Below are 20612 nucleotides of genomic sequence, written 5' to 3' on the forward strand. Positions count from 1 at the left end.
TGTAAAAATTATTTGCAGAGATTTCCTGCCGCGTGGCTCAGGAATTGTCACCAGGCGACCCCTCATCCTTCAACTTATCTTCTCTAAGACAGGTATGTGGCATTTTCATTGTATTTAAGAATGCTCCAAGTTCTTTTCGGGATGCTGTTGTATTCATGCACAATTAGTGCTTAGACTGTGACAGCCGGCCATAGAATGTGGGAGTCTAGATAAAATTGATTGCTTCTGCACCTTATGTGACTACACATCAAGAATCTTTCTTGTTTCCACTGGTTGAATTATTGTTTTTATACAAGAAAATAACTTGAGCGTAATTTTCTTTATGTGAATTATTGACTTGTGAAAGCAGATCAGGTGTTTAAAGCATTGATGTATGCACATTTAATCTAGGCTGTAAAAAATTACATTGGAGTGTACATAGCCCAGTTTATAATGGCTGGTATGCTAATCTTCATCCCTATATGGGCAATTGAGTTCCAAAGGTCAGCTCATATTCCTTGTACTATGATCCATTTCTTTTTTCTCCATTCTCAAGGGTAGAAAACAGTTAAAATAAAACACAATTCCCAGTTAAGGTCATCCACACCTGCTTAATCCTGACTGTTGAGTGCCAGGCCAAAGAGAAATGTGTTAGGACTCCTCTGGAAATAATTCAGGATTAAACTTTGTTGGGGCATTATGGTAACCACTATATTATCCTTTTTTGTGGATTTGTATGTAACTGGTACAGTCAAGAAAGGTTATCCATGGGAAGGGGATGAGAGTCCCCTTCCCCCAGGAGACCTCTGGCAGATGCCACAGGGCCACAGGATGCAGTGGTAACTGCTCTGGCACCACTGCATCCAGTGTCACCACCTTTAGGATTGGGCTGTAAGCCAGTATCTTGAATATTGCCCAGAAGACAGTAGGGAGCCATTGCAGGTAATTTGTTAAACTTTTAGTTGATGTCAAGATTTACTATGGATCAGATGTACTCTAAGAGAACTGTATAAATAAAACTCCCGGGGGGGGGGGGGCTGGATTAAGCACAAAGCATGAGACCATTTGTGAATTAAAAAATTTAAATTAATATTCCTTTTTTAATAAAACATATTGTTGCACATATGTCACTAGGGTCAAGAGTACTCCGCAATGTAAAGTGCAAAAACGGAGTGTGGGTTTTCAGCTACTCCCCCCCCCCCATTTTTTAAAGCATAAAGGACATTGTCACATTAATCTGAGAAACTCAGATGACTCTTCCAATAATGCCGTGATCCTTTCTGCCATGGAATGCTATTTAGCCATTCCCCCCCCCCCTCTTTTGCTAAGCAAAAGCTGCAGGAAGTAAGCTGGTTTTCTTCTCTGGCTGCTGGTAGGATACAAAAGAAAACAACTACAGCCAGCAAACCAACTAGTCTTTAAAATCTGACTTGCAAGGATATCTTAGTTCTATTAAAAATGTGTGAGACCGTTAAGATGAATTTCCCACTGTTTAGCAAACCCTGCATTTGTATTGTTAAGAGCTGATACAAAGATATTTGAAGACAACCTACATAGACATTTTTCAGAGAAATTAAACAGAGAAAAAGAATTAGTCTAGAAATTCTTGATTCAGAGCTGCCATTAAGTCTGGTTTATCTGCAGAGGTTTGAGGTTGGGTCTTTTTAAATGTTCAGATAAAATAAGGGTAAGTAGGACCTCAGATGTTGAATTGGAAAGCATTTTTTCAACAAACTCTGCAAATAGGTTTGGTGAAAAATTTTTGTTGGGTTTTTTGGAGAAAGTTTCTAAATGGAGAAAATAAAAATTCAGATTAATAAAAATTAGACTTGAGTGGTACTTCTGACTCCTAGAATCATTTGTTGGGATAGTAAGGAAAGTGATAATTGGTTTATCTTGAAAACGGGCAAAATATTGTATCATTTCCCTCTGTGCTCTTTTCTCATGAAACGGTTGCTGGTATATGGCTCAAATGGTTGTTTTTTTTCAGTTTTCTTAGCAGTTCAACTAGAGATAGAAATTACCCCAAAGCTATAAGATGAAACACAGTTTTCTAGATTTAGGAGGGCAGGCCCTGAAATACCATGTAACTTGATAATAATTGAGCAATTGATTTGTAGAAGACATGAGGTCTTACATATGTTCCATGAATTTTTTTCAGCACAGAGGGCCCCCTAAGGCCCCATTTTTCCACCAAGGGTTAAATGTATGTTCACTTTTCTGTCGGTCTAGTCTTACCTTTTTCAAAATAGGAACATATTCTTTTTTTCCTTGTGGTAGTGCATTGTGAAATCCTTAACTGCTTGAAGTTTGTGTGTTTAACTGCTGCATCTCAGCGCTCATATCAGTTTTTTGGTATACTTGATTGAAAGCACAGCTCTCAGGCAGAGATCAAAGAACACATGTTGAAACTATTTGCCTAGGTGGCTGGGCTGGTAATTTGAATAATTTAAAAAGATCTGGATATGGATTAAAGATATGGATTAAAAGAAGAAATAGAGGTCAGTTTTGTAAAGCATTAATGCAGTAGAAACATTAGTTCATTGATGGGAGAAACGTAATACTAATTACAAAAATGGTTACCTATAGACCTGAAACAAATACATCAAATTTTAGGAGTGCACAGCACAGATCTTATATGTGTAATACCAAATCATAAAGGAGAAATGTTGTGAATGGAGATAGTAAACAGATATATAGAATTGTTGAGAGACACACATGAATATACTAAGTTTAGATGAGGTGTGCAAATCATGCAGTTTGAGAGACTGCTTTAGGAGGACAGGATTGGTTATCTGGGTGGATATGTTCTGGGAGCAGAGTATTTTCTAATACTGAAAATAGTGTTTGACTACCAAGCCCCAGCCAAAATTTATGGAGTCTGCATTCAGCTTCATTCTTGGCTTCTGTGTAAGCACTGAAAGCATAGTTTGTATGTTGCCAGCGTACCATTTCTCATGCAGTTGTCTAGACCCTGTTGTCTAGGGTCATCCATATGATTGTTCCCAAGAAGATTCCCTCTACCCTCAGTAGCAGCAAATTGGTGAAACAGCATGTAATGGAAATGCTCAAGATACCTCAAGGAGATAGGATGTGGTGTCAGCAGTGGCCCCTTTAAGGGTTAAGGCCTGGGCATTCTGCAGGGAGTGTGCTGCACAGCTGCAGCCACTCAAAGGCAATAGGGCCCTCAGGCATAAAAGCACCTGATGAAGGGAGAGTTGGGTGTGGGTAGTAGAAGGAGGAAGACTGGAGACTGGATTAATGGACTGAGGAACTAATGGCTAATGGACTATGGAACTGCTGATGGGTGAATGGACTTAGGAGACTGCTGGAGACACTGAGATTGGTGTTTGGCTGCCATGCCCAAAACCTGCTGAAGACCAAGGTGCTGCTGTAGTGGCGGGAGGAGCTGCTGGCAGGAGAGGGAAGGAAGGAGGACCTCTGTAGGTTGAACAGGTGAGCTACCCTGGAGGTGGGGTCCAGCAGTGCTGCAGGGCAGAACTAGGGCCATTGTTGGGGAAAGACTGGGAGCTAATTAGCTGAAAGTGAGCATAATTCTCTAAGTGAAGCTTGTACTGGGAATCTGGCATAACGCAACACTACAGTATAAAAAGGCAAATTACAAAGTGACCCTTTGTCTGACTTGGAAGTGTTGTTCGCCAGCTGTTTTCATCCCAAAAATGAAACGGGTGAACAATTGAGCCTTAAAAATGGGGTAGGCATGGCAAAGCACTTAGTACATATAGTTAAAAATAGTAGTAGTAGCAAGCCCTTAGTAAACATCAGAAAACCTTCCCAGAGGTCCATGTTCTACCTGCACCGATGGACTATGTCTTCTGCCTTACAGAATATGCGGAATTTTTGCACTGCAAGTCCAAGAAGTTTACAGATTTTGATGAAGTTCGGCAAGAGATTGAAGCAGAGACAGAGAGAGTCACGGGGTCAAACAAAGGCATTTCTCCCATTCCCATTAATCTTCGAGTATATTCACCACATGGTAGGTGTGATTTTTGTGCTCTGGTTGGGACTCCTAAAAGTTGATGGCCTGCATACTTCCTGCTGCTGGTGGTCTATTGAAAATATGTTTGGTGATAGTCAATTAAAAAAGAGCATATTGGCAGCAAGAATCACCAGATGTACGATTTTGGTTAAAAAGTTGTTACAATTTTGCTATAGTGAAGAAAATAACTGCAGTTATTTAGAAAATTTGTCCTTCAGTTATTTAGAAAATAAACATATGCTTTAATGACTCAGTGACACACTCTTATAATTTCATGGTCATTACCTGTGAATATTGTTTAGAAGCTGGGAAGGTTTTTGGTCTTCTGTCAAACTGGTTCTTAATGAATTTTATTATGAGAAATACTTTTAAGAATGGAGTTTTTTCCCCTAATAATTCTGTATATTATAGAAAATACTGTAATTGTAAGCTTTCCTTTAAAATATTTGGGATGGATCTGTCTTTAATGGCTTAAAGGCTCTCTTCATGTGTGAAAAAGCTTTGTAAAGGTCCCTGAAGTCCAGAGTCGGTGGCAGTTTTGTTGCAAGCTGGGTAACTTTCTCAAAAGGAGGTTTTTATTCTTTGATCATTTTTCTTTGCAGTGTTGAACTTAACTCTGATTGACCTTCCGGGTATCACTAAAGTGCCTGTGGGTGACCAGCCTCAGGACATTGAGTATCAAATCAAAGATATGATTTTGCAGTTCATCAGCAGAGACAGCAGCTTGATTCTTGCTGTAACTCCAGCCAATATGGATTTGGCTAACTCGGATGCACTCAAACTGTCCAAAGAAGTTGACCCACAAGGTAGAGTCATCACCTATATATTCCTTCACTTACTGCACTAACAGATGCATATAATCCCATAATTTAGTACAAGGGTATCAAACTTGTATCATATAGTAGGCCGAATAGCATTCATAGCGCTTGCTGAGGGCCGAAAGTGACTTCATTAAGCAGGAAGTGATATCGTTAAGCAGATGATGGCCAGAAATAAGCTGTTCCCACATAGAAATTTCACTAGCTACAAATGACAGAAGAGAAAATGTGCCAATTTCATCATATTTACAATTTATGAGAGAACCAAACTATCATGCAGCTTAGCAGCTGAAAGTGACACCTCAGCAGAAGTGGCACTGCTGAAAGGGTGGCCTGCATGATAATTGGGCTCTCCCAGCACTTTGGCAGCATCTCCCTTTCTCACCCCTCTTGATCTGCCTCTTATCCTGTAGCATTCCTTGCCTTCTGATGCCTCCTTCTGTCTCTACCTCCCAGAGCCTCAAGAGAAGCAGTGCTGCTGAGGGAGCCCAATTGTAATGTGGGCCAGATAGAGTTCCCAGGGGCTGCATCCGGTCCATGAGTTTTATGTTTGACACCTCTGATTTAGTAGGACTGGGCTGCTTTCTTGACCACAGGAAGCCTTGACTTGCTTCTAGGAAGACTAGGTCAGTGTTAAGATACAGTTCTGCTGTCCTGTGGATCAAAGATATCAATCTTCAAACGTCACTTCCTAGTGGGCAGAGGGTGTAGTGAAAAAATCCCATGAAAGAAGTCATAAGATTAAGACCATTAGAACTTTAGAAAATGAAGCTCAGCTGAACAAATAGAGAAATTGCTATACTCAGAGATGTGACCTCTTAATTTACTGCTTGTTTTATGGAGTAGTATAAGTAATTGGAAGTGGAACAAAATTGACTAGACAGCAAGGAGCCTGGAAATGTGAGAACTTTCTCAGCTCAGTTTTTCCAATTGCTATACTAGATGCTGTATTTATTTTAAATATTTATATCCTATGAGTTTCAGTGTGGCTAGCAATCAGCATAAACATTATATTTAAAATAAAGCATATAGTTTAAAGTTGCAACAATCAAACTTAAGAATTCAGTCAGAGCTGGGTATACAAATAAAACCAAAGGCAATAGATCAGAATCAAAGACAGTAGCGATTGGACCAGCCAGGCTACTGGGGGAGGGAATTCCAAAGCCTAGGTGCTACTGCTGGGAAAGCTCTGCCATGTAACTCTATTGACCATATAAGAAAAGATGATTGGACACAGAAGAGGGCCTCTGATGGACAAAGTGAAGGGCCAAGTTCGTTTGGGAGAAGGTGGAGTCTCATCTGTGCTATTACTATTTTGTTGAGGGGAAATTACCTTGTGTGTACCATGAATGTAAAATTGCTTCTGGGAGCTTATTTAACTGCTCACCTGAGTATCCCTATCACCTTTTGATCAGCATTTTTGTTTTTCTCAGGCCTACGCACAATTGGGGTGATAACTAAGCTAGACCTGATGGATGAAGGCACTGATGCTAGAGATATCCTGGAGAACAAACTCTTACCTCTGCGGCGAGGTAGAAATCTATTCAGACTAACAGCAGAAAACTGTTCTATTGAGTTAACTCAGTCAGGTGGCATGGGTCAAATTAATAATCTTGAAAAAAATGAGTAGATGTTATCAGACTTCAATGAAGAAAGCACCAGGGTTAACTATATGGCTCCCAACTGTCATGCACTGTATATTTGATCAACTCTTAATTGGATTGTTAGGGATGTTGGTACAAAGGAAGGTAGCCATTCTTGAAGAAGTCAGTTCCTTTTTGTTTTACGGCTCCTTTGTTATCCTAGGGCATTCCTAAACCCCTGAGATTTGTAGAGCTGATGAGCAGGCTGCTTCCTTTTACAGTGAGAACCTGTTGGCACAAAATAGCAGTAAGACGCAGGTGGTTAAGAGTTTCAGCCAAATTTTGCGACACAGCACAATATGATTGACACAGAGTGATCAAACTTATCTCTTTTGATGTACTAGCTGAGCTAGTGCATACATTTTTTAAAAATATAATTTGAAAACTAACACATTGGACAGTAGGAGAAACCTCAAGAGTGGTTCTTGTTCAGCCTTGTGCACTTAGAGCCAAGTTTGCTTACCACATTCTGTATGCCGAGGCTGTAATCTGCTTGTAGATCCTAGAGAACAAATGTTCCACTTATGGAGGTTTTCACTGAATCTCATCTTTAGGACAGAATTTGAAAATGGTACATCCCACCAGCTTTCTCAAGTGAAGGTTCTGGCATAGGTAGTACCTTGACCCCTTCAGCTGGGACATCTGCCATCCTGTTCAGAATCACTATACATCTGGAATAAACAGTGCAAATAGGGCACCTTCTCATGTTTAATTTTGGTAATACCACTTGACTTTCTATACGCTCCAGAATTCTAATGTTTTCATGAATTAAAAAAGAAAAGTTGAGGCATCCAGTTGAGGCCCAGGGCCTGTGCACAGAGACCATACTACTTGAAGGCATTCTAGTCCCTGTATGTTGAAAGCCTTATCCCATTTCTATGTGTATTTGTCTTTCTCCAATCAGGAGAGAGCATTTTCCCATTTGAAGTTCACATTGTCAGAATTCTGTGACAGATATCAGTTTCCTGCACTCTCCTATGTAGTCATAACTATGACGCTTCTTGCAGTTGCTGTCCTGTTCTCAGTTTTTGTGCTAGGGCCCCACTTCAAAAGTGTATAGCAGAAACTAACATTTGAAGCTGTCCACCCATAGGCTACATTGGAGTTGTGAACCGGAGCCAGAAGGATATTGATGGTAAGAAGGACATCCGAGCAGCGCTGGCAGCTGAGCGCAAGTTCTTTCTTTCCCATCCTGCTTACAGACACATGGCAGATCGTATGGGAACTCCCCACTTGCAGAAGGTCCTCAACCAGGTAGGTTGCTCCTAGAGTAGCATGGCTCTTTTTTTTTGTTTGACTCTTTCTAATTAGCTTATGTTCAGCTGAACACCACTGTAAGGAGAGACCTCTTCCTGCCTCCCCTCACCACATGTTGGTATCACTGCATCATGGGGGAGGGCCACTTGCACCTCCCAAGTCAAATGTGGTATTATCTCAGTTTGGACAAATCAGTTATATTGATTTGATCTGGAGTTGGTTCAGATACTACAAAGAGATGGGGAAAGAGAAGCAGGCCTGTTTGATTTGTCACTTACTTTTGCTTTAGGCATGTTTGAATCTCAGAACCAGACATGTTGCTGGCATGAAACAAGTATGCAGGTAGTGCTGATCTCATTTGCATGCTTCTCTGTGGATTTGTTCTGGGCCATTGAGTGCTTGGGTGTGCTTGTCCAGGGGAAGTTATACAAATGTTGCTGGAGCAAGAGGAGATGGTATCCCTCAGCCAGTGCTGCCTTTGGAAAGGATGAAGGGACTGTGATGGGGACAGCAAAGCTCTCTTCAACCCCAGCAATAGTGAGGTAAAGTAGAACTTGTACTGGTCCTAGAAAAAATAAGGTGATCCCAGGAGGCTGGAGCCTTGTTGAGCAGGGACAGGGCTACAAGGACATTTGGATTATGTACCTGCCATTAGCAATGTTTTGGGGCGCAACCTATTCTGGTTTTTTTAAGACAAAGTGAGAAAATTCATCACATGACAGCTTTCCCTTTTGAAAGCTCAAAGCTGAAATCTTTGGGTGTTTGCTAAGAAACTGACTTCTCCTTGGGAGCAAGTCTTGCTTATTGTGATGTTGATATGAGATTTTATTGCTTCTTGTCTTCTTCCCCATAGCAATTGACAAACCATATCCGGGAGTCTCTGCCATCACTACGTAGTAAGCTCCAGAGCCAGCTGCTGTCGCTAGAGAAAGAGGTGGAAGAATATAAGAACTTTCGCCCTGATGACCCTACACGGAAAACCAAAGCCTTGCTGCAGTAGGTCAAATGTATAGCGAGAGCTCTGCCTCTGGTTCGGGCAGCTTCCTTCTTGTGTTATGTTTTCAGCTTGTGGTCTCTAGACTACATAGAAATGTTTTTTAAAGAAGTATGTGTGTTGTGGCAAGCATTCAGAAATGGTTCCTCTGTTTGGTTTTTTTATTTAATTAAAAGATTTCTGTATTGCCTTTCCTATGCTCAGATTTGCAAAACACAATGTATATGGAGTTATCCATAAGTAAACATGACAGATCCTTGAGGAGTTTGTCTTGAAGTTCAACTATAGGTACAACAGAGAAGTTGGCAGTTACCCATACCTAGGCTTTGTGGCAGTTGTGGGATGAGGATTAGAAGTCAAACCAAAGGTTTGATCACAAAGGTGGGTTTGAGGGGTAGATTTTAGGGAAAAGATTATACCATATGGGTATTTGTGGGGGGATGGAAGAGACAATATGCCAAGTTTTCACATATCAAGACCTGGGTATAATCCTGAAAGGATTTTTGTGAGTCAAAAAATCACTGGGGAAGGAAAATGACCCTCATCCTTGCTAGCTTGTACAGCAATCTCCTGACCTATTCCTTAGGATTATAACCAGAATTTGTGTCTTTCATGTGTGCTTGGGAATCGTTGTATGAATGTGGGATCTAGCATCTAGAGAGTGTCTGATTTCATTAAAAAGGGTCCAGGATATGGATTGCAACTCTCATGTACTGGCTAAGAATGTTTTATCTTCCCACTGGTCTTGTACCATTGATTCTGCAAGATACTTTTAAGTCAAAATGGGCCCAGTTAATTGAGCAAAAAATAGCTTCGTTGGGGCTCTCTAGATCGATTTTGTTAATCATGGGAATGGAACAGGCAAAGAAAATTATTAAGCAGCGCATTGAGGATAATGAAAGACAATATGACTTAAGTAGTGCCCCAGAATTTTTTCTTAGCGAAGATAGATTATATAAGGTTGCAATAGCACCTTATTTTGTCCAGCTGGAACAGCTTAGACACAGAAGGGCGTTTACTTTGGCTCGGCTTAATGCACTACCCTCAGCTGTGCAGGAGGGACGGTATAAAAGGATCCCCTGGGCAGAGCGTTTTTGCCCATGTGGAATGGAACAAATAGAAACAACTGAACATGTTCTGTTGCGGTGTATTTATTACAAGAAGATATGTGAAGAACTTATTTCCCCTTTGATTAGCCGACTTTTCGGATGCACAGAGCAACAATATATGCATGTATTATTATCTGATTCCAATCCGATGGTTACATATAGTGTCGCTAAATTTTTTACCGCTGCAATGGGTATTAGGAAATGGATTTTAAATATGGATGAATCTCTGTAGTTAGAGTATAGTCTGCTAGATAGAATGGAATTGTTTTAGGGGAGATGGCTGGAAGTTGCTGCTGGGTATTTTAGAACAGTTTTAAACATAATTATAAATTGCTTTATTGTTTTAAACCTAATCATAATATATTGCATATCTTTGTATATTTATATATATGGTTATATATTTTGACATTCTATATGTGGCTGGTCTTAGGACCGTAATAAAGATTTACTACTACATTAAAAAGGGAGACTGTTTCTAATGTGACTGTAGAGAAATGCAGGCAGATAATGCTGATTGATAGGAAGACTGGTCCAGTTAGGGAGTGTGGTTTCAGGCCCATGTACCAACTGCCATGCCTCTTCTTCCCTGTGCTCTGTAGCTTTAGATTTTGTCAAAATATTCCAAAGTACATAGAAAGCTAAATCTTGGATCCAGATAGAATAATGTTAAGACTCCTTTGTGCATTCTTTATATGAACTATTCAGAGTGCAGAGACTAGTGTTCTTAGGACAGAGTATTAGTGTGTTATGTGGTTGCTTTTGCCTCCGAAGCATTGAGACAGCAATACATAGTCGTTTATCTTGCTGTCTGTGGCAGTCTTTGGTCATAAATTACCACTGACTTTGGCACCTGTTGATAAAAAAGTGTGACTCTTGGGTCCTTTTGATTCCAGCTGTCCAGTTTAGCTTTAGTTTCCTAGTATCTTTATACAGGGAACAAGTAGAAGCTTCCTCTTTTGTTGACTGCAGCTTTCAGGAAGCATTTAATCCTTCTTGGTGCTGAGATTTTGGCTGAACCACTCTGGGTCATGGAAATCTTATGTACCCATTTCACTAGGACAAGTTCTTATGGAAATGAACACATTTGTTTTATCCCAGCCTGTACATTTATGTGGGGCATGCTGTTGGTGTATAAGATATATTTAATTTTGTATCCAAGATGCTATTTTTATTGGATCCACCACAGACAATGTAGGAGGCCCACTGAGACCTTAAACATGAGTCAAGAACACCTTCTTAAAAACCCTCTGCACTGGAAATTTGCCAAGTCTCAATCTGATCCCTTTCAAAAGCTTTTCTTTTGGACATAGGTTACTGATTGGCTGGTCATGGCTTTTGCTGATTTAGCAGTCTTTGGCACAGTAGCAGCTTGTCATAGGTTCCCATTATCTTTCCGTAGGATGGTCCAGCAGTTTGCTGTGGACTTTGAGAAGCGGATTGAAGGTTCTGGAGACCAGGTGGACACACTAGAACTATCTGGTGGAGCCCGAATCAATCGCATATTCCATGAGAGGTTCCCTTTTGAGTTGGTCAAGGTAAAGTTGAAGTGGTGTTTTTCTCTCCAGGTGTGTGTTTGGGGGGAGTGGGAGATGTGATGTTCACCCAAATCATAACTGTGGGTCTTGCACACTGAGAACGTAGCTAGCAATTTTTAGTAAACCATTTTATCTTAAAGTTTGTAGTAACAATAGTATGTTCCCAGAATAGCAATACTGTGCCCTAGAACAGTTTCTTCCCAAGCTCCCACCAAGAAGTTGGGAACACTGTAAGTATGTGGGGGGGGGGAGAGGCATCTGCGCAATCTTCAGGATAGTGCTGCTTTTGAGATGGGAGGGGGGTTTTGCACTTACCTGCAATCTTGGGGTGTGTGGGGAACCCTCTGCAGGGCTCCTTGTGCCTGCAAAAGTCTTTAAAAAAGAAAAAAAGGCACTTCTGGTTTTTGCAATGAAACAGGAAGTGCCTGTTTTTTTAGACATTTGCAGGCAGGGGGAACCCTGAGAAGGTCTCCCCAGACCCCTCAGGACTGCAGCACTGGCTGCAGGTAAATGCAGAATCTCTCCCCCTGTCCCTTAAAGGAGCAGGGTCAGGTGCTTCCTTGGTTGGTGGATCTCGACCCACCAGTTTGGGAATCGCTACCCTAGAACATTTCATGTTGGAACTTATGAGAGGGGAGGTGATGTTAGACTTAATCCAATATGGCACCAAGGACCTAGTGTAAGATATAGGTGGTGTTGAACCAATAAGGAACACTGACCATAGTCCTATTCAGTTCAGCGTATATGTAACTGGAAAGTTTCAAAGGAGATCTAACATAGACACTTTGGACTTCAAAAAAGGGAATTTCTCAAATTAGAGGACAAATAAAAAGGAAACTGAAGAGGGAAGTCAAGAGGGTAAAAATTCTCTAGATTGCATGGACATTATTTAAACCCAAAATAACAAATCTCAACAAGAATGTATACAACTAAGTAGGGAAGGCACTACCAGTTCTAGTGTGGCTCACAAGTGGAGTCAAAGAAGGTATAAGATGCAAGACTTTCTTCAGAAATCTAGAATTTCAGGGGAGCTGAATGAATTCTTCCGATCTTTTTTGTTCTGTGGGATGCACAGAACAATCCTGTGTGTGTCTATTCAGACGTAAGTTCTATTCGACTCAGCGGGACTTCCTCCCATATAAGTGTGTATAGAACTACAGCTGCTGCCTTAATATATTTGCCTCTGAGGGCTGGATGAGAGGCACCACCTGTCCTTCCGCTGAGAAGAATGCTCACAGGTAAGTTGTCTTGGCTATGTATTTGAATCCTGGAATTTTGGCACAGGTTCTCACTAAGATGGTTGGCATCTGTTGCTTCAGCACGGTGCAAGGCCATTGGTAGAAGCAGTCTGTAAAAGGAAGTAGAAAGAAGGCCTTCTTTTTATTTAATCAGTTTATAATCCACCCTTCAGTGGAAAACTCCCAGGGAGGCATATAATTTAGAAGAACAACAAATGCAACAAAAATCCATATAAAAACACTCTGGAATGTAGGTATTTATCAGTTGGTTTTCTATCTTTAGTGTTTGATTCTTTGTTTCTTTTAGATGGAGTTTGATGAGAAAGATCTGAGACGAGAAATCAGCTATGCCATCAAAAACATCCATGGTGTAAGGCAAGTATTGGAACAGTAGCTGATTGGACACAGCTTAGTATCATGTTTTCCACTGATGAAGGTTACAGGATGTCTGCCTGTGAAACCCAAATAGCATGTCCCATTCTGTCCAAGTTGCAGTGAAAACGGTCAGTGAGATGTTGCAGGGAAATAGAATGATTATCATCATTTTGTCAGTATTCCTGATGATTTTCAGAGCTAAAGAGAGAGCATCTCCTCTCATGGAATTTGAGCAGTAGGAAAGAGAAGAGAAAATCTGGGGACTGTACCCTTGTTCGCCAATATTACTAGCAGAGAGCAGCTATGTAAAAGAGTACAGTAATTCTGACTGGTACTTTAGTCTCCCCTGCCACAGTTGTGTGTTTTCTTTTTTTTGCACCCTAGAAGCAGATGCACTGAGAAAGATTTGCATTTGAAATATGGTCCTTTTCAGTGGATAGCTGAACATGGAATACTAAGGAAAAAATTGTTATATTTCTATTAATGAGTTAATGGCAGGAAGCATGAACTAGGATTTTTGCAGTAATTGTTGCAAGAGGAGAAAGTTACCTGTTCCTGCACTGCTGGGGCAGTGGCAGGCATAGTCCATGGATTTCTTTCCCTTCCCTTGCCTCTTTTTCTCCCTGCTCCCCAGATATGTGCAAAAATATCTGTACTGATCTTTGTCCTGCCCAGCTCTTCTTAAACTGCGCCCCCTTTATTTTATCTACAATCAGTATTCTTGCCACATACTTCCTAATGGTTTTCATATCCTGATCTACAAGAAGTAAACCTCTGGTGGTTGGGATGGTGGACATCTTTAAATGTTTGATTTTCAAATATCTTTCTGTAGCAGGGGTTAGTGTTCCACTGCCTCCTCCCCACCTCTTCCAACAGTCTTTGCATCTTGTGATGCACTCATTCCATCCTTTATGCCATATTATTTAACTGAACCGTGTTAGTGGCAGATGAGATGGGGCTTGTTTGCACTTGAAGTGTGTTCAGTTGTGGGAGGGAATTGCTTTCTAGAATGTTGCCAGTCTTTAAACGTGTTTTCTCCCCCCCTTTTTGTTTTTCTTCTCTGCCATGTCTGTGCCCTCTCTTCTCCTGCGTGTGGATGCCTGTAGGACTGGGCTCTTTACCCCAGACTTGGCATTTGAGGCCATTGTGAAAAAGCAGGTGGTGAAGCTGAAAGAGCCTTGTCTGAAGTGTGTCGACCTGGTTATTCAGGAATTAATCAATACAGTTAGACAGTGTACCTGTAAGGTATTGAACCAGCTGAAGGCAGCCTAGCCCTTTGCTAACACTGTAATGTTAGCAAATGCTGTAATGTTCTAATCTGTCCACCTTGCCTAGTGCAACCTCCAGAACAAGCTGTACATGTATTTTAGAATTCTGAAATGGTGTTAATGGGGGCTAAGGTTTACTTTGGAGAGTTTCCGAGTTCAGTTGCCTCTAAAGAGTTCCTAAAATACAGCACAATTTGGTTCAAACTCTGATTTTGGTTCAAGCAGGATTGGCTTGTGCCGTAAAGCCTCTCCTGTGTTTGTCATCTACCTCCAAAGAGAAATTATTGTGAGCCCTCTGGGGGTTGTCCAGGCCAGCAGGCAGATTCTTCTTGACTCCTGATCGTTCTCTAAGTGCACGGCTTCTTGTTCTGCCATTTAAACCGCTCCTTCAAATTTTTTTTGCAAAGCCATGGTCCACAGAATGCAGGACTGCTATTTTGGCAAATTCACCTCAGATGCATTGATTGGAATAATGAACCATTTTCATTTTAAAGTCCTCTACCTGTTGGTAACTCACTGCACTTTCCAGTATCATCGTCTTATCTAAATAGGTTATTTTCTATTTCAAATCTGACTTGTCAAGAAACTGGCTTCTCCTTACCTAATTTGCTGGAATCAAAGGAGGGTGTATAGGTAGAGGCTACAGCGTGACATTGCCTGGTTGTGTGCCCTCTTGGCAAGAATACTGATCCTTAGCAAAGTAGTGGGAATTCTCCCCTTAAGAGCGGTTTACATTGCTTGCTTGTTGCAGTGGTGTCTGCTGTAGGATTCTGGGTCTCTATCTGACAGAAGAATTGTGTGCTTTGGTTGTTGATGTAATGTGAAGAAGCCAGCACTTGCTCTCCAAGGTCCTTCAGATCCCAGCATTAGTGCAGCAGGATATCCTACTTCCCATGCCTCCCTCCCACAAGGTATTTGAGCAGAAATTGAGCAGCTGTCTTAAACGGAGATTCCAGAGGACTCTAAAAATGCTCTTAGTTGGACTGTGCTTTGGCTGCCATTTGAGCTGCCTGCTATTGAGCTGCAGAAGCTGGAGGGACAGTGAGGTGGGAGTACCTGTGGATATCAGCATGGAAGAGGTTTGACATCATATCGAGGTCTCCAAGGCCTGAGGTATCTCAGCTAAGTAGGTGCCTCAGCCTTTTGATCTGAATCGGCCAAAGAAATGTTTTCTACTCTGAGTTGGAAAGGCTGAGTAGGCTATGGATGTTAGCATAATGAAATGCTAGTTACTGTGATATGCCTCATTTTCACAAAAGTGGTCAATTTGCTTATACCACTTTATACTATAGGTAAGGCTCATGTGATGGAATGCTTCTTAAGAAAATTCCTTGCATAACTAGCATGTTGAGGAGAAGGATTCTAGCCTAACCTTCTCCTTGACATACTAGTTTTATATGAAAAGTTTTTTAAAATGTATGTATGGAGGAGCTTTTGGTCATTTATCCAGGGATGCAGAGGCAGTGATGCAGAGAGCATCAAAATAGATGCTGCTGCTCCCCTCAAAGGTTTTGCTTTTCCCCTGGCTCTAGATTTCTGTCAAATAGAAAGGGATTTGCCATGCTTCCAGAATGTGGAGGATTCAAGAATGTTTGCCCACCTTTTAATCTATAAGTAAAGTCCAAAGTATGAGACAGAGCCATACAGATGTATTCTCCAGTACATATGTAGCCCCTCTTCCCTGAACCTAGGGATACTTTTGACTATATTCTCCAAAGTAGAGGTGCAGTCAGTGTAGCACCAGAGATGGAGGCAAAACTTGGAAGTCTGGCTCTGACATAGCCAGACCCTCTAGTCTTCCTGCTCTAGTCCACTATGCTTCTTTTGCCACTTATGGCACCCATGCCATAGGTTGACTATTCTTATCTAGATCAGGGTAGTCCAACTCCTAACAGCTGGGGGCCATATGATCCTGGCATCGCCCCAAGTGTGCAGGCGTGGAAGTAATTGACTGTGACATATTACCACCAATTACTTCCAGGTTCTGGGCCACCAAAGTCACTTGGCAGGCTCAAGCGGTGGCAGTAGTAATAGTGGGTGTGGTGGGGCTCTTTGATGTCCCTACTGCACCATTCCAGCTTCTCCTTCTCCAAGCTGGAATGGCAAGGCAGGCAGATCTAAAAGCTACTGAAGCATGATGAGGCGGTGGTTAGTGGCTGTGATGGGACTTTAGAGGGCCGCCAAAAAGGGCCTTGTGGGCTGCATGTTGGACCACCCTGCTCTAGATCATGCCAATAACTGTGTCTACAGGAAGAAGCAACCCCCTCATTTCTTCTACTGGGGCAATTTTCTTTGCCTTGGGGAGCCACTGAGAAGTGGATTTCCATTGTCTTTGAACACCTTCTTATATCCCTCACTTGGGACACTTTACAAACTGGTCAGAACCCAGTCCCTTCTCAGCAGTACCTGAAGCTGTTCTGAGACATGCTCTGAACAGTTCAGTTTCAAGAGGTCCCTGAAAGTGAATGGCTTCTCACTGACGGTTTGGAAGTATAAGAAGGATCTTCCTGAGAAAGTGCTGATGCTTTTTCCTTTGCATTTTACTAACCTGTTGAATCTCTTTTTCCCTCCCTCTCTGTCATTTTTTTTATTTTCCTGCTTTTCTTTTGGAATCTCTCCTTTCTGTTCATGCTTTCTGCATGGTGCAGGACGGGGCTCTTCACGCCTGACATGGCCTTTGAAACCATAGTGAAAAAACAGATTGTAAAGCTCAAAGAGCCCAGTTTGAAGTGTGTTGATCTGGTGGTCTCAGAACTGGCCATGGTCATTAAAAAGTGTACAGAGAAGGTAATGGGTCTTTACTCTTCTTTCCTCACATCCCCTAACTCTTCCTAACACCTGGAATATGGCTGTTTGCAATGCCTTGCCAAAGGGAAGTCTGAGTGCTTTCAAGTGAAGGCAATCTGTGTCTGTACAAAGCCTGAGTCCCAGCGTTTGCCAGTTAAGGGGCTTCATCCTTTCCATGGGACTTGGACTGGCGGACTTTGCCTGTGGGATCCTGCACTTGGATTAGCGTTACAGCAGATCCCACAAAGAAATTGCACAGGTATTGAATTCACTGAACATGCTTGGGGAGGGGCACTTTCTGCTAAGTCAGACTGCTCTTTTGAATTGCCTTGTGCCAAAAGAAACTGTGTGCAAACATTGAGTCCTGTGAGGAACCCTGGTATTGCTAAGATGCTCCTAGAGCTGGTCAGTACAGAATTAACACTCTCACAGTGACTTGTGGGTAGCCCTATATGATTAATAAAATATCAAGCAGCTCTCATTCTCCCTAAGGCACTAAAAAACCAGGCTTTTTCTTTTCTTCTGCTGAACTCTGTGAGGATGTTGGGCTGTTTCCCTGTAGCAGGCCTTGGGGATCATTAGGCTCATGTTCCACTCCCTGAGAAATCAGTGTTTTGGAGCTTTGCTGTAGTAAGAAGAAAAATTCCTCCTCTTTGGTTACTCGGTCCTTCCCCTGTGGCGAATCTGGGAGACAGCCCAGCCCTTCCTTTTATCCTATGTCTCTGTGAGTGATGCTTAACACTGCAGAGATCTGATCTCCTCCCCACTTGTCCTTAGCTTGGTTCCTACCCAAGGCTGCGAGAGGAGACGGAGAGGATTGTTACTACACACATACGAGAACGTGAAGGGAGAACGAAGGACCAGGTGAGCAGTCCCCCCCCCCCATTTTGTCTAACCTTTCTAAACAACCCTTTGGACTGGTTCATGATAGCAAAGTCAAAGCCCAAATGAATAAATGACCATAAATCATAGTAAAATGAGATGCACAAACATGCACATACGCTTGCCCATCTTTCTTGGCCTTCTTTGTCTTTCCAGCAAGCTGGAGTTGCTTTCAGAGCAGATTTGTAAGACCCCTTGCTTGGGTGCAGTACAGACTCCTGACTTTTCTTGAGCCATAGTTTCATATTAGCACATTTTTATTGCACGTTGCACTGGCACAGCTACCTGTAATTTCCTCCTGTAGTCTGGCATTCTTGGTAGAAAGATACAAGCCCAAATCTTGGACAGTTTTAAAGTGGGGCATACTTTTTTGTAAGCCAGCATGATTTTTGCATGCTGGCTGTTCCCCAAGGGAGAACCAGTACTGCTGCTTTTGTTAAATATAAGACAGAACAATGGAAAAGAGGCTGAAATAAGTAGTTGTGCAAAGTGTGCGCCTGGAGCTGATATGTGTGTGTTTAAGCTACAGCTGTATGATTACTGATGCCAATTCATTAAAAACATGCTTAGTTGGACACTAAATTTGGCATTTCTAGTATATCCATGTGCATGAGTTTGAAGAACCACCTTTTCTTACTAGATAAATCTTTAAGAATACTTTTTAAAAAAATTGTGCTTCAATCTAATGCCTCAGGGATGTGGCCAGTTGCGCTCTTGAACATTAAGAGGTGTGTTGCTGTGTTACAGGATAAACAGCTAAGAGAATTTTAAGTTTGGGGGTGTCTGAACAACTAGACTTTATTTTTAAATTGAGAATCTGACATTACTTTCAAATCGTGACTTCTGATTCAGCTGGTTTTGTCATCTTTCCTGTCTTTAGATTCTCCTCCTGATTGACATAGAGCTGTCCTACATAAACACTAACCATGAAGACTTCATTGGATTTGCCAAGTGAGTGTGTTCTGCCAAGTAAAAGTCAAGAGGGGCTGAGATAGTGGTTTGATCATGCAACTAGTGTGGAAAATGGGGAGAATTTCTTTGCTAGGGAGCAACATGATTGCATATTGTCTGATTAGACAAAAGTGATTAGATTAACTAAAAGCTAAGTGCATTTGAATTAGCCTTCCTAAGCTTAATCAGTGGACCACCTTTGGCCTGATAAAGCCAATGTACATATGTTGCATCTTACTATAGCTATAGTTGGCTTTGGGTGCAATCCTAACCTCTTATGTCAGTACTTTCCAGCACTGGCATAGTGGTGCCAATGGGACATGTGCTGCATCCTGCAGTTGGGTGTCACTCACAGAGGCCTCCTCAAAGTAAGGGATTGTTTATTCCCTTACCTCAGAGCTGCATTGCCCTTATGTCAGTGCTGGAAAGCACTGACATAAGGGGTTAGGATTGCGCCCTTTCTTAGAGTATTTGTCAGAGTCCTCTTTAAGGCATATGCATGATACATATGTGGTATCTGAACATTGCCTAGCTGTCATGGGGTTTCTTTCCATCCACCAATTGTTGCTCAGTCATCAAACCAGGCATCATGACTTGTGTGGCCAAGCTATAGCTGTTGGCTTAGTCCTAAGGCGTTATCTCTGCTTGTAGTATGCCTAAGAGCACTATGGCCACTTCATCACAGTGGACTGGAATTTGATGTGACACATTGCAGTTGAAGACATGTGATAACAATAGTTAGAACTTGAAGAGTCATTGGTACAGTCTAACCCTCTGTTTACTTTTAAATTTAGAAGTTTGAGTTGACCCTAAGGCCATCACTTTGAGTTTCAGAATGTACAAGGCACAATTATCTCAGTCAGCCCATGCAACTATTACAGTCCATTTCCTCCACAGATATGACATCAAGAGGGACAGAGCCTAGTGTAGCTATCACCACTCCTGTCTAAGATGCCCCTGTTCAGGGAGGATATAGGAAGAGTTCTGCTGGATCAGGCCAAGGGCCTATCTCGTCCAGCTTCCTGTATCTCATAGTTGCCTTCCAGAGCCTCTGGGAGCATGTAAGACAATTCAATACCTGCATCATGTTGCCACTCACTTGCATCTGGCATTTAGAGATAGGCTACCTCCAAAAGCCGGAGATTGCATACAGTAAATGTGACTTGTAACCTGTGATGGACTTTTTGCCCAGTCATGGTATAGACCCCAGTTTAAGTGCAAGTCTTAGTATAGCACTAAGAACAGTCTAAGTTTAATATAGACCCAGTAAATCTTAGTAAAGATTTAGTCTAAGTTTAATATAGACTTAGTAAATCTTAGTAATCTTATCTTAGTAAAGATAAGCCCATACCTCTGCCATTATTTGCCTTTTTTCTTTTGGTATCAGCACAGCAAGTGGAATGAAGTGGACTTAAGGCAGCTTGAGTAGAGGGGACTTCTTTTCCCTCTCTCTTGTTTTCTCAGTCTTCATTTTTATCATCTTTTCATCCTTAATTCACTGTTCCTGTTCTATAATCTCTTCTTTTTTTTTCCTTTTGAACTACTTTGTTCTTCCCTTTGGATTCCTCTGAAACCTCTCCCAATCTCCCCAGCTGTTACACTGAGCAGCATGTGGCAGCAGGGTGCGTATCTGCCTGTGAGAGTTTATCCCTACTACGATTGGAGTCCAGTTTGTCTAACCTTCCCTGGAGCATTTGTTGGAGGAGTCTTATGACAATTGAAATGTCATTGGATTGTGGGTGTCCACAACTCTGCTATCCATGATCAAATGCCCAT

General features: G+C 41.8%; 1 protein-coding gene across 8 annotated transcripts in view; it reads left to right on the forward strand.

Moving 5' to 3' along the window:
- The window catches only part of DNM2 (dynamin 2), a 63183-nt gene that overhangs the window by 16973 nt on the left and 25598 nt on the right, over positions 1–20612 (forward strand). For 4 of the 8 annotated variants that reach the window (XM_066614886.1, XM_066614889.1, XM_066614891.1 and 1 more), the window contains exons 2-12: positions 19–92; positions 3827–3976; positions 4582–4785; positions 6231–6329; positions 7534–7694; positions 8551–8693; positions 11200–11335; positions 12881–12948; positions 14055–14193; positions 17781–17867; positions 18766–18836. In XM_066614886.1, the coding sequence (XP_066470983.1) occupies positions 19–92; positions 3827–3976; positions 4582–4785; positions 6231–6329; positions 7534–7694; positions 8551–8693; positions 11200–11335; positions 12881–12948; positions 14055–14193; positions 17781–17867; positions 18766–18836 (1332 nt within the window). Of the gene's footprint in view, positions 1–18; positions 93–3826; positions 3977–4581; positions 4786–6230; positions 6330–7533; positions 7695–8550; positions 8694–11199; positions 11336–12880; positions 12949–14054; positions 14194–16864; positions 17004–17780; positions 17868–18765; positions 18837–20612 lie in introns of all 8 variants that reach the window. The other 4 variants (XM_066614887.1, XM_066614890.1, XM_066614892.1 and 1 more) reach the window with 1 other exon arrangement.

This window comes from Tiliqua scincoides, chromosome 2, assembly GCF_035046505.1.
Source record: "Tiliqua scincoides isolate rTilSci1 chromosome 2, rTilSci1.hap2, whole genome shotgun sequence".
Taxonomy (NCBI): domain Eukaryota; kingdom Metazoa; phylum Chordata; class Lepidosauria; order Squamata; family Scincidae; genus Tiliqua; species Tiliqua scincoides.